At 58.8% G+C, this 13883-nt stretch overlaps 2 protein-coding genes across 2 annotated transcripts; both read right to left on the reverse strand.

Annotated features, from left to right (window-relative positions):
* Positions 1-934: 934 nt before the first annotated feature.
* LOC112643624 (hepcidin antimicrobial peptide) lies at positions 935-2271 on the reverse strand. The gene is made up of 3 exons (XM_025421802.3): positions 2004-2271; positions 1264-1323; positions 935-1167 (listed from the first exon to the last, which is right to left on the reverse strand). The coding sequence occupies exons 1-3, from the start codon at positions 2088-2090 to the stop codon at positions 1057-1059; spliced, it is 258 nt and encodes an 85-aa protein (XP_025277587.1). The 5' UTR covers positions 2091-2271; the 3' UTR covers positions 935-1056.
* A 2133-nt stretch (positions 2272-4404) lies between these two features.
* Positions 4405-13824, reverse strand: USF2 (upstream transcription factor 2, c-fos interacting). The gene is made up of 10 exons (XM_025421741.3): positions 13728-13824; positions 13414-13460; positions 13195-13313; positions 12823-13023; positions 12248-12398; positions 12036-12123; positions 11691-11749; positions 5392-5486; positions 5147-5275; positions 4405-5044 (listed from the first exon to the last, which is right to left on the reverse strand). The coding sequence occupies exons 1-10, from the start codon at positions 13787-13789 to the stop codon at positions 4955-4957; spliced, it is 1041 nt and encodes a 346-aa protein (XP_025277526.1). The 5' UTR covers positions 13790-13824; the 3' UTR covers positions 4405-4954.
* Positions 13825-13883: the final 59 nt, after the last annotated feature.

The following is a 13883-nucleotide window of genomic DNA, read 5'->3' on the forward strand; positions in this document are numbered from 1 at the left end:
CCGGTCCCCCTAACCATCTAACCCAGGCTTCCCTATCCATATGTGACACTGGGGCCCAAGAGCCAAGGCCGTTCATCACCATGCCTGTGCTGACGTGTTCTTAGGGGCTAAGAAGAGAGAAATGCATCTTCTGTTTCTGTCAAAAGTGGGGAAATGGGATGAATTGAGAGGGATACGGTTTCAAGAAGATTGGGAGGGAGCTGACCTCCTTGTGGAGGTGAGCGATATTCTCCAGCACATCTCAGGGCCGGCGTGTCCTCCCTGAGAGGACGTAGCTTCCCGCGCTCCCCTGAAACCCAGCCACTGCCCCCTGCTCCTTCACTGTGTCTGCCTGGAAGGCCAGCGGTTCTCCGACGTCTTGGTGCCAGGACCCCTTTCTGCTCTGCAGAATTATGGAGGACACCCCAAAACATTTCTGCTCAAGTGGGTTTGATTGACAGCTGCTTACTGTATCGGAAAACAGACTGGGATATTTTTAAAGCCCAAGGCGCACGAGCACCCAAGCCGTTATCGTCAGAGCGGTGAGGTGACCCCACATCGCAGGGCCTGTACACCCATGACGGAGGCGAGGGAGGGAGGCAAGTAACATCTTAGTGGTTTCCACCCAGTGGAGCCCTGTGAGGGGTTCCCCGGACCTTGCTGTGAGCACCCTTGTGAGGACTCTGAATCCGTTAACCTTGTCTCAAGAAAACTTCAAGGAGAGGAAACTTGGTTTAACTTCCAGGCCCTGCTCTTGCAGCAGAGATTCTAGGGCTTCTGAAGAGGGGGAGGAAGGGAAGAACAGGAAACAGATTTCCTTCCCCGAGCCTCCGCGCCAAGCCCCGTCCACACTGAGCCCGCACGCCCTCCCGAGTGCTGGCCCTGACCAGGCCGGGCCCGAAACCAACCTCCGGTGCAGGCCTGGGGCGGGAAGAAAGGACAGTGGACAGGCTAGTATGGAAAACAGCAGACAGAACCAGCCATTTTATTCCAAGTCTGGTCACCGAGGGGTGGAGGGCGAAGCAGGAATAAATACGGAGTGGAGGGGGCACCGGGGAGGGGGGCGGCCGGGGCGCTCTACGTCCTGCAGCAGAACCCACACTTCGGTGTTTTACAGCAGCCACAGCAGAATATGCAGATGGGGAAGTGGGTGTCTCGCCTCCTTAGCCTCCGGAGCTGGAGCGTGGGCTGCAGGGAGGAAGGGAGAGTGAGCGGAGATCCAGAGATGGGAGCTGGGGCCCAGGGGAGGCCGGGGGAGGCTCAGAGGGGGGCAGGTGCTCTCACCTGCAGGCCTGCCTCGGCTCCAGCTGTGTCCTGGGCTCGGAGGTCTGTGAGCTGTCCTGTCTGCGGGAGCAGAAGGGGTGGTGAGCATGGCCAGGGCCCGGGGGAGCTCGCCCACCTGCTGCCCAAGTGTCGGTGTCCCGGGGCTCAGTTGGTGTCCTGGGAGCGGCCCTACGGTGCGGCTTCTCCCCTTCCCTCGGGACATCCCAGGTGTGTCTCCTTCTCTCTCCACAGCTACTCTTTGGGGGACAGCGCCCTCCCAGCCCGATGCCCCCCCTGCCTGCAACAGCATCCACTCGGTTCCGTTCCACTGGCCTTCTCAGAGTGAAAGCCTGCAGGGCCCCCCTTGTGGTCGCTCTCCTAGCATCATAATTTTCCATTACTCATGAAGAGCATTTACTAAAACAGTCACCTTGTTTTAACTGGTCACTAATTCCCTGACCGAGACGTAAGCTCCGCGAGAGCAAAACTCTTCTCTCGGCTCCCGTGCTCGTTGCATGATCCCCACCGTGCAGAATCGGACTTAACACAGGCAGGGGTGGCATCGGGCCGCCCGTCCATCGGGTGGAGGGGGCTCGGGGCCCTGGTTCTCAGGGTCCCATCCCTGCACTTCACGCAGCTGTCCGTCGTCCCCCCTTTTCCGTCCCTGAGCTCTGCGTGGTGCTAAGGGATCCCCAGCCCCAGGGTCTGGCTCTCCCGGGGTCTCGGCCGCCGGGTCGGGCCCAGGCCCCATGGGCTCTCACCTGGTGTGGAAGGACTGAGACACTGGCCACGCTGGCCAGGAGGAGGAGCAGGAGGCAGGCAGCCTGGATCCGCGTGCTCAGGGCCATTGTGCCGTCCGTCTGGCTGTCCTGCTGTCAGGTTTCAGACTTGCTGTGGTGTCTGGGGCCCCGATTCAGTTGCTTTTATGGGTCCTTCTGGGGGAGGCGGGGGTGCTGAGCCCCCTCCCCTTTGTCCTAACTCATTTCCAAGAAGGTGGTGGCGCCGACAAGACGGGAGATAAGCGGGAACAGAGTGACAGGGAACAGTGTTATGTCACCCTTAGCCAGCAGAGGTGTGTCCAGGGGGTGGGGCAGACGGGGCCACAGACACACACAGACACACGCCTCTAGCCAGCCACCTGGGAAACACTTTCCCTGACATGGCATCATCTGTTGACGGCGGAAAATAAAAGTCCCCCCTTTGCCCCAAGAGTCGAACAGGTCGATGAGCAGGTGAGGTGACCTCTATTCTGCACTCTTTCCGGATGTCCGCGTCCACAGGAAGGCTAGGCTGGCTGTCACTTGTGGGTCCCTCGGGGGTGCCCAGCACAATTCCTACTGCTTCAGGCTCCCTTCGCGCCGGCAGGGATTCTGGCGCGAAGCACTGGGGCAGCCAGGAGCAGCTCGTGTCGGCACAAGCCCCCAGCGAGTGTGGTTTTCTGTTATCAGAAAATGTATCTGGAAAACGTCCCCGTGCATTTTGGGCCAGGGTTAGCAGTGGCTGACATCGGATGCCCGCCTCTCCTATGCCGGCAGACACGTACTGACCCGCTTTTGTGTTACCCCAGCCTGTGCCACCTGTCCTCTGAGCAGCTCCTGCCTGCCCCGTGCTGGGCTCTGCTCCATATTCAGGGGCCGGGGCCCGAGCTGCCTGCTTAGCCACCGACCCCAGGGGCCCGGCTGCCCAGACCCTGCTCCCTCTTAGCACCATGCCCACCCCATGACTTGTTTTCTTCACTTTCTGGGAGGAACTGGAGGCAGAGATTGGGGAACTGCCCAAGCTCACTCAGGCAGAGGCAGGAACTGGGATTCCAGCGTGAGCAACCTGACCCGGGGCCCATGTTCTCCCCATTTGGCTTTCCCGGCTCCCCACAAGCACAGGCGGCCACAGGGGACTGTGCCAGGCCTGGGTCCCACGGCTCCGTGATCACGCGCCCCCGTCCCAGCAGCGGGTTGTGAGACATCACCCTGGCACCTTGCATCCAGCGATGGTGTATTTAAAGCACAGACACCGGCTGACACTACAAACCTGGGCCTTTCTTTTGGAGAGCCGGTTCTCCAGCAGGTCACTGGATGGAGATGAACCAGGTTGCCTGACCGTGGCAACCTCACTCCTACCCACTCTGAACCGTCTTTGGGTGCACATGTGCCAGGGAACCACGAACCTTGATTCCACATAGGCCTTTGGGCATGTTGCCTCCCTGACTCACTCTGGGACCACCTGGGTCAGCTCTGGCATGAGAGCCTGTGCACAATGCTGCCAAGGAATGAACACTCTTCCCAGCCCTGAACTGCTGCCAAGGCCCACTCAAAACCCACAAAACTGGGGGGTGTGGGGTCCAGGGAGTGAAGGCTGCTCCCTGCCCTCTGCCTCCCGTTCACCTCACGTGAGGCTCTTCCTGCTGCACACACCTTGGCTCTAAGACGGCCTCAGATGGAGGAAGAAAGGGAGATGGGGTTGTCAGGGGGAAGACCAATTGGGAGGATCTGGGTTAGGACCGGGTGGAGGGCTCAGCCAGGTGACTAGGCTGGCCGGACTAGGTCCAGGGAGTTGCATGGGGCCGCGGGCTGCAGCAGAAGGCAGCAAAGGGCCCACACTCACCCATGGGGAGAAGCAGCAGTGTCCCCCAGCACTACCCCGCATCACTGCATCTCCGCTCAGGCCAGGTTTCGTCATCAGCCAGGGCAGGGGTCACAGTACAGGCGCCAGAGCCACAGTATGAGGCGACAGGCTGACGGGCCAAGCCTGGCTTCCTGGCCATCTGCCCTTCCTGGGGGTGGGGGGCTCAAGGCCAGGCCCCACCATTGGCTGGTACAGAGGGGAGGGCTTCAACCCCTTAAGGGCAGGGTCAGGAGCCAGTTCTGTTTTTAGTAACAGATGACAGGAGAGACCCCAGCCTCTCCTCCAAACACATGTGCCATGTCCTTGACCCTAGCTTCCCACGCCCTCACACCACATATGCGCACCTGGAGCCTCAAAGAGGATATCCATTCCTTAATTTCTCCGCCCATCCGCCCAACAGCCTGGGGACCAGGTGGGAGACGATGGCAGGGACCCGCACACAGCCACACAAACAGCGGCCGAGGCACTAACCACCCTCGTGGAGCACCGCAGAGACCCCGGACCCCCTCCCCATACCCGAGATGGACAGATACACAAACAGACAAGGCGGGGCCACATGGGGCCAGTTTATTGCAGTTAAATACCTCTCTCTCTCTATTTTTTCGTCCACTTTTCCATAAAGAAAATTAAAACACACACACACACTCAAAGGGGAGCAGGGATCCAGAAACAAGAGGTGGGGTGGGACATGGCCTCCCTGCTCAGGTCCAGGCCCCAGGGTGGCCCCCCTAAAGGCTCCCCTCCTTCCCGAAAGCACCCTGTCTCAGTACCTCTAGAGACCAAGGAGGCAGCGGGATAGGGCAGGGCCTGTGTCCTCCTCCCTCTTGCCTCCAGGCGAGACCACTAGAAGTGCTGGGGCTTTAGTGGGGGCCGAGAGAAGGGAGACAGACAGGGGAGGGAGGAGATCGCTTCTCAAGTTGAGGAGAGCGGTGGGAGCTTATCCACAGAAATGCATTATTTCTCCCCGTTTTGTTAAAAATCTACTATAAAAAAACGCAGCTGGGGGAGGGGCGTCTGTCCCTCTCTGTGCTAAGGGCTGGGGAAGGGGCAGCAGGGGCCGGAGAAGCCCCCTCGCGCCGCGGGCTGGGCGTCACTGCCTCGCACTCTCGCCCACCATCTCCAGGTTGTGCTGCTGCAGCTGGGCGCGGAGCACGGCGTTCTCGTTCTTCAGCTCCTCGATCTGGCACACAGGACACGACAGGGCACAGGACAGTGGACGAGGAGCGGGCTGGCTCCCCGCACCCAGCCGGCTGCTCCGCCCGCGCCCTGCCCGGCTCCTCACCTGTTGCCGCAGGAGCTCGTTGTCCATCTGCAGCCGCTCGGCCTCCTTGAAGGTCTCCTGCATGCGCTGGTTGGTCTGGCGCAGCTCCCGGATGTAGTCGCAGGCCTTTGACAGGATCCCTCCTTTACTCTGGGGGGTGGAGGGGCAAGAGCACTGCTGGTGGGCACCGCTGGAGGGCTCAGCCCCCAGGGGACAGCGCCTGCGCCCAGGAACCCCCCCTTTCCCAAAGGGCCGGGGGCACTCACCGCTCCCGTCTTGCTGTTGTCTGCGTTACAATCTGGAATGATTTTTGAAAGTTGGACGATCCAGTTGTTGATCTTGTCCCTCCGCCTCCGCTCCACTGCAAGGGTAACAAGGGCAGGGGCTCAGGCCATGCTCCCTGCGCCCGGGCGGGGACAGTGAGGCAGGAGGAAGGGCTCCCTCCCCCCGCCCCCTGCCCCAGGCAGGTCTGGGTGAGGGCAGACCCGGCACCCCCTCACACTGCCTCTCAAGAGGAACCCGGTGCGGCCTCAGGGGCCACACACACACCTTCAGGCACAATCGATGCTGGAGGCAGCGGGTGCATTTTGTTTACCCACCAGGCATATTTTTAAAAATCTGAGCCAAGATTTAAGTTTGAAAACTTCACATAATCATTGGTGCCTTCTGCAAAGCAGAGCTGTGGCTCATGTTCCTGGGAGGCAAGAATGGGTCAGAGCCCCTTCCCACGGGACCCCAGTGCCCCTGTCTGGTCCTCCACAGCTGCTGCCTGATTTTCCACGGTCCTCGGGCCTCTCGAGCTTTGGGCTCCACAATTTTGGTTCTTCACCTTTAAAATCGTGTCTGACCATGTCTCACCCCCTGGTTAAAATCTTCCTCTGGAGCCCAAGCAGCAAGACCCCAGCTGCCCAGGCCGGCACTGTGGCTCCCAGGGGCCTGGCCCCATCAGGCATGCACCACCCAAGGGCAACGCAAACCCTACCCTGAAGGCCAGGGCGAGCGAACTCATGGAAGACTCTGCTTAGAAAAGTCCAGATATGTGATTTTGTCCCATTACACTCAGCAATCTCACCCAAAGTGTCAGCTGGCTTGAGTGGCAGCAACCCCGTTCAGACAGGGCATGTGCCTTCTCTCTAGGGCTTCTCATCCAGCTCACGTAATGGCCTTATGACAGCAGCTTCGGGGCTGCCTGCATTGGAGCCCAAGACCATGGCTCAGCGCTTACGGGAGCAAAGCTGTGCCAGAACCTTCCTTACCTCCCAAGCACAGTACTAGGCACTGGTGTGGACACACAAGAAAGCCCAGTCACTTGCCCCAACTGTCACATGCCCTCACCCCTCCTGCCAGGACAGCTCATGGACAACTGTAGGTAGTGTTTGTGGTGAGACTAAGCCTATAGGTGGGATTTGGAAAGCAGGGCAAAGGAGTATTTTCTCCAGGCTGGGTGGTGCCGATGGGGGTCCCAGAAGGGGGTCTGGGTGAGAGTGAGAAAGGAGGGTGGGCCAGAATCACACCCCTTACTCCTCATGGCCTCTGAGGCTGGCACCTGCCCCTTGACCCTGCTGCTCTCACAAACAACATGCCTGGCCCCTAAGAGGCAAATCCCATTGCGGGCTCTTGGCACTTGGCTTCATCTGCTCAATGCCACCCAGTCCTTCCCCACCTCCAAGTGCCCCATTACTGCTGGGGGGAGCTGAACCTCCCCACCGAGGATGGCCGTGTCCTACAACCTGCCAATTCTGTGGCTAAAAATCACCGAAGAGCCAAGAATCTGGCCCAGGCCAGCGGCACCGCCCACCGGGTCCCCAGCAGTGTGCTCTATTCCCCAGGCGTCAGCAGAGGGCTTCTCGGCTGCCTGCACATCCCTGCACATCGTCTGGCATTCTCAAGCCAGGGCACCACTGTGCTGTGCGGGGTCTCCTGCCATCCCTCCCTTCGGACCAGAGGGCGGGGCCAGGGGCCGGGCATGACTTTTGTAGTTGTTGTTTGCTTTCCTGCCCAGTGTGCTCAGGGGAGCTCAGTAGGTCGAGCAGGCATGCTCGAAAGGAGAGAAAGGACTCTCCTTTCTCGGTTCCTGCTGGGGTTGTGATCTGTCGTGGGATTGAACTCCGGGTCGGGCTCTGTGCTCAGTCGGCTTGAGATTCTCTCCCTCTGCCCCTCCCCCTGTTCTCTTGTGTACATGTGCACTCTCTAATATTAAAATAAAATAAATAAAATAAAATAAAATAAAATAACAAATAAAAAATAAAATAAAATAACAAATAAAATAAAATAAAATAAAATAAAATAAGCCCCTGCTGCCTGCCTTAACCATGCATACAGTCTATGGTGGACTCAGGTCTCTGCCTGGCTGGTGCTCACAGCATCCTTGAGGCGTGCGGGAACGGTGGATACTGACGCCGCAGATGTATTAGGATGGAAGATTGTACCAAGTGCCTGGGGAATGCCAGGGAAGGGCAAGGACTTCTGCAGGGGCTGGGGTGTGGTGAGCCTTCAGAGGAAGATGGGAGACGGAACATGTGGGCTGGTTTCTGAGGGGCGTCAGGCAGACAGGTGTAGGAAATGCAGAAATGGGGCCATGGAAATACTCTGGAGGGGGCGGAGGCAGGTGGTGGCAAAGGCCAGGTTGGGAAGGCCTTGAATGCCCTGCTAATGGGTCTGGGCCCTTTCATCAAGCAGATGGGGAGGTGGTCCGGCCCGTGGCTCGGAAAGACCATCCTGGCACGTTGGAAATGGAATGGAGGACGACCAGTTGAGACCCAGGCCACGTCTACTCCACAGAAGTGCTTCAGTTAGGCCATACAACATTGAAAACAATTCAGAAGCAAAATCTGGCCAAGACAGATGGGAGAAGTAGACAAACTCCCAAGCATACTTGGAGATGTTAACGTTCCTCTCAGTAACTGATAAACAAGTAGACAAAAAAATCAGGATAGAAAACCGGAACAGTGTCAAGCACCTTGACCCAGCTGATGCTGAGGGAACCCTCCACGCCACAGCAGAGATTCGCAGCCTCTTCAAGTGCATGTGGGAACTTTCACAACACGGACCAGATTCAGGGCCATAAAATACATCTCAACAAATTTCAAAGAACCGAAATTATACAGTAAGAGTACGCTTCTGATAGTTCTGAACAGAACTAAATTAAAAATCAGTAACAATAAAATATCCAAAAAACCCACAAATGTTTGGAAATTAAGCAAGATACATCTAAATAACCCATGAGTCAAACAAAAAATCAGGAGGAAAATTGGAAAGTATTTTAAAGTAAATGACAATGAAAACCAATATATCCCAAATAGGATGCAGCTGAAGCAGCACTGGAGTGAAATTTGCAACTAGAGAGGCTTGTGTTAGGAAAAAGAGAAAGGTTTAAATCATCTTGAAAGGCTAGGAGGAAAAAAAAAAAGCGAATTAAACCCAAAGTAGATGGAATGAATTAGCAACATTAAGAGTAGAAACTAATGAAATAGAAAAAGCAAATCCATCCTGCATTTAAAAATCAGATTTCACCTAAAGATGTGGATTTTTGGCTCCTGAGAGGCTCCCGGCCACAGTGGGCCCAAACTCTGACCCGGCTGCAATGGGCTGGCACAACAAGGGCTCCAGTTCCCCGTGGGGCCTGAGGATGGGCTCCTACAGTCCCAAGAAGCGGTGGGAAAGAGGGAAAAGGAGAAAGAGAAGCTGATTTGAGGCCCACTGCAGCACAAAATCTTGGGGTTCGAGGATGTGAGGGAAGGAGAAGGGACAGAGCAGGGTGGCCCTGGCTTTCGGTTCTAGCTTGGGTAATTCTAACAGGGGTGTCTTTTACCACTCTGGAAAAAGAAATGTTGCATGGGAGCCTTTGGGAGGCTTGGGGAGCAGCGGGGGGGGGGGGGGGGGCTGTGCTTGTTTTGGACAATTGAGTATGAAATGTCTAAGGATGTCTAAAAATGAAGATTTTTAATGGGCAGTTCAAGCTATGGGTCTGGAGTTCAAGAGAGAAGAATGGAATAGAACAGTTTTGCACACAGCCAGGGTCTGGGGTGCGGGGGAGCCCTGGGAGGACTCCAAGGAGCGGTTCTCACCTTGTCCGAATCACATACTCCTTTCTGGAGCAATGATGGGTACCTACAGTTGGGGATAGGCTTTGGGGGTGTTGCCCATCCCTGGGCCTAAGGATTCAACTCTCCTGAGGCCAATGGAAGGCAGGACAGACCTTAAGGGATGCCAACAATCAAAGCAGTTTCCCAGCCTCTCCAATGGGAAGAATCACCAGGGCACCTTGTTGAAATACAGGCTCCTGGGCCCCCCTCTGATCTACTCGTTCAGAACCTAGAGAGGACAGCCCTGGAGCTCGTGATTCTTGACAAGCTTCCCGGAGCTACTGGGGAACTCTGCTTTGAGGAGCAGGCCGGGCAGGAAGAGCAGAGCGAGTAAAGCATAAAGGAACATTCCCGAAAGGGGAACAAGCAGGGTCAGATGGTTGGAGCAAAGACAGGAAAGGGAGCCAGTGGATTTGGCAATGAGGTCGTCACGGGTGACCTCAGACAGACCTCTTTTGGTAGAGAAATGAGCCAGACTGCCAAGGTACAGGGAGATGGGCAGAGGGTGGGTGGGAGGGCACAGGTTAGGAGAGAGGGTGGGTGCAGCTGGAATGTAAGGACAGGTGCGGAGAAAGATCGCTGTCTTCTGGAGGATGAGAAACATTCAAGACCTGGCAGAGACTTAGCTAGTGAAAGGCGGAGGGTGGACGGTGGCTGGATGGGACCCCCCAAGTGTCTGCGGTGGCCTTAGCACCACTGGGGGCCTCGTGCGTCTGGACGGGCTGAACTCGCCACGAGCCCCAGTTAGTAGTCATGCTAACACCACCTTACGCAGCACTGGGCAGGCGCAGGGACTGAGAAGCAGCCGGGACACCCCCAGACACACCAACCATGCTCAGGCTCTCCCCCTTCCCTCCAAACCAACCTGACGCCATCATGAAACCCCGCTTCTCTGGCCTTGGAATCTTCTCCCCGACGCGCTCCCCTACATCCTGCCGTGCCCTGTCTCAGGCCAGCATCCGCAGTCACCTCCCACGCTCCCGGCCTCTGGTGTCCCATCACCCTTACCATCCAGCCTCTGTACACAACCCCTCTGCTGGCTTCCCCTCCAGTTAGACCAAAACCCCGGAGTAGGAATGCTGGTCTTACAAGGCCCCACGTGACCCGGCCAGCCCTCCCGAAACTCCACCAACTTCCTCTTTCCTTCTGTGAATCCTGCTCTTTTTCAAACACATCGAGTCTGTTCCGGCTCTGGCCTGGCTGCACTTGCCCATCCCTCTGCCTGCGACTCTTCTCCAGGGACCTGGTTGGCCCGTTCAGGCCTCTGCTCCCATGTCACCTCTCAGAGAGGCCTACGGAGCCCACGCCGCCATCACTCTCCACCTTCCCTCGCAGCTTTATCTTCCTTCTTGGGGCCCATGTTACCTCACACCCCTGGAGCTTAGTGTAATCTGTCTCTCCCACCACTGCGAGCACTGCGAGAGCCAAGACGTCATCTGTTCTATCATCTGCGGTACCCAAGGGCCTAAAACCCAGGCAGACGTGGGGTACAGATACATGAACGCCAAGCTCAGTGAGCTGCTCAGATCATAGCCACAAAGACCCACAGCCAACCGAACGCGTTCAGGCTCTTGGGGCGTCACCCTGACATTCAATGCCTTCCTGAGTCCTCCCTGGTCCCCTGTCCCCAAGCACTCCGCATGGAACCTCTGCTATGACCAAACCAGCACTCCCCGAAGCAACCTTTCCCACTCTGCACTTCCTCCAGCCTGTGCTCCCCTCTGCCTGAAAGGCACTCCCGAACGAAGGTCAGCTCTCCTGGGAAGACACCAGCCTCAACTCCTTTCAGCCTCCTTCACACTGCAGACCAGGGTCAAGACCTGGCCTGGGTGCATGCTGCCCAGCCTAGAACCACCTTGAGGAAACATCTGCTGAGACACGACTGTCTGGGTGTAAATGTTCCCCTGGACTCGCACGCTACCTCTTCCACTGCAGTGGCTACCGACTGGGGGCAGGGGAGGGTTGGAGGACTGAGAGACAGCACCGAGGGCCAAAAGGACCTGAGGGTAGGATATGGTGCTTCCCGGAAGAGCATGATGCTCTGGCCTCAGCCAGCCAGAGGCATAGTTTCCGGGAGCTTCAATCTCAGATGTGTTCCCTGGCACACCAGAGCTGCTTCTGGAAGTCAGGTGGCAGGGGAATGGAGGAATGAGGGACTCAAGCTAAACAGCTGCCAGTGGGAAAGTTCTAGGGAAACCAAATCAGACTGATTTGTCAAGATAAGCAGAAACTCTGTATGTGAACGTGAAATTTGCCATTTCAGATGTTGACCGTGAATTCAAGATCACTAGCCAGCGTGACAAAACGCCTTCCGGATCGCACCTCCTGCCTACGTTCCTGACAACCCACTTCTACCTATTTCTCCTTCTCCAGCATCCAACAAACACCTCTTATGCACTTGTGGTGTGCCAGTGATCCGGGACACCAAGCACTGCACCCGGATGTGCCCGTGGAGCCCAGGAACTCCATCCTGACCTTACCTTCATTGTGCTGGGCCCTCCTTCTTTCATCCCGTGGTGTTCTGGTTCCGTCAATTTTCCTAGAAGAGGAAAGAAATGGGCATACGTTATCTCAGGTCCCATTTGTCTAAACATCTATTAAGACGTCAGACTTAAAGTTACCTCTGTGAGATAAACTCTTACGCAAAAAGAGAAGAACGCTAATTACTTACTTAATTCAAGAAGCAGAGAAGGCCAAAAAATACGCTGTTTGCTCTGTGCTCAACTGTCTGGCTCCCATCCCAGAACACCTCCCCTTCCTTTGGCCCCCTCACACCAGACCCTCCCAGGGTCCCCCATTTCTGGGCCCAGGTGTCCCGCACGTACGGGGAGTAGGGGTGCGTCCGGGGTGCAATTGTCCTCTGTGTTCCTGTCTGAAGCACGTCTTGTGGCGTCATCATGACATAGAACTGGCCTGCAGCAAAAGCAGGAGTTAGTGTGAAAACTAGGGGGGGCAGCCAGAACCAGTTGGGGGGCTTCCCTCCCTGCTAGGCCTGCTGCCTCCCCTGCCTTCCGCCCTGGCCCCTTCCTCCCTTTACCTCCGGCCTGCAAGCTCTGGTCTGTGGTCTGTACGGACACAGCTGTGGTATCTCCCACACTGGATGCTGGGAAATAGGCAAACCGTGCCTCCCCACTGACAGCCTCAGCTGCCGGGCTGCCGCCATTGCTGAAGGGATTTTGGATTACGGCCTGGGGAGTAGGAGGACACAGAGGCCACCCTTAGCCGTCTTTGTTGGCCGACTGGTCCCCTTGTTGCCGCGGCTCATGGTTCACCGCATCCTCTGGAGGACGGGAAACAACGGCTACGTGTGCCACTCCGTCCTGTCTCCTAGCCCGGGGGCTCAGCGGATGCCCTGCAATCGCTTGATACCTCGATCCGCTTTTATCTCTAAGAGACTTTCCTGTTCCCTTCACTCCCATTTTACAGAAGGAGAAGAGAAAAAAGGTCTTCCAATGCTCCCGACCCAAGTTTCACCTTGCAGAGCTGGGATTTGACCCACACCGCCTGACGGCCCAAAGGCAGCAGCGGTGTCTCACTTGCCCCACCCCCTGGGGATTCCCAAGAACAGCATCGTGTCCCCTGGCCACCCCCCCGGGGGCGGTGGGCACCTACCAGCGGGAAGGGCGCTGCGGGCCCTGGGGGCACAGAGGCGGCAGTGGGGCCGGGGCGCTGGGCGGCCCCATCCACACCCACCTGGGTCACAGCCTGCTGCCCCCCCGCGAAGGCGGCCGTGGACACGACGCTGACGGCGCCGGCCGTGTCGCCTTGGCCATCCAGCTGACCGTCAGTCACCTGGACGACGCGGTACGTCACCTGCAGGGGGCGGCAGAGCAGCGGCTCGGCTCCGGCTCCGGCTCCGGCTCCGGCTCGGTCCGGGCCCGGGCCGCGGCCGGGTCGCGCCCCTCCCCGCCGCCCGCCGCCGCCGCCGCCGCCGCCGCCCCCACCCGGGCCTCCCCGGCCGCGGCTCGGGGCGCGCAGCCTCACCTGTCCTCCATTATTCTCTGTGCGGAACTGGTACTGGATGTTGTGGTCGCCAAACGCCGCCTGCTGGACGCTGGCGATGGCCACCGCCGTCTGCTCCTCCGCCCCAGGCCCGTCCCCGCCTGCGGCCGGGGGAGGGGGGGGGGTCAGTGGTCACGCGGCCCGGGCGCCCCCGGACCCCCCGACCCGGCCGCGGCCCCGGTGGGCCCCGCGAGCGCTCACCTTCCTGCAGCTCGACGCCCTCCTCCGCCTCGGGTCCCTTGTCGTGGCTGCGGGCAGGACGGGGGAAGCCGGGGGTCAGGCCCGCCCCCGCCCGTGGCCCGGTGCACGGCCCCGTCCCGCCCGGCCCGGTGCGGCGTCGCGGCCCGCGGGGACCGGGCCCGAGGGTGCCGGCGCGGGCCCCCCTCCCTCGCAGCCTCCATTTTGAGCCGGGCCCGGCGGCCGCTCGGGATCATGGCGGCCCGGCCGGCGGGCGAGGGGCCGGGGCCGGGCCGGGGCCGGGGCGCGCGGGGGCACGGGCCGGCCGGCGCTCTTACCTGGCGGCGGCAGCAGCGGTGGCCGAGGCAGCGGGATCCAGACCCGGGTCCAGCATGTCCATGGGGGGGGTGGGGGCGGGGGGGGCGCGGGGCCCGGGGGGGGGAGGGGAGGGGAGGGGAGGGAGGGGAGGGGGCGGGCGGCCGGGGGGGCCCCGA

This window comes from Canis lupus, chromosome 1, assembly GCF_003254725.2.
Source record: "Canis lupus dingo isolate Sandy chromosome 1, ASM325472v2, whole genome shotgun sequence".
NCBI lineage: Eukaryota > Metazoa > Chordata > Mammalia > Carnivora > Canidae > Canis > Canis lupus.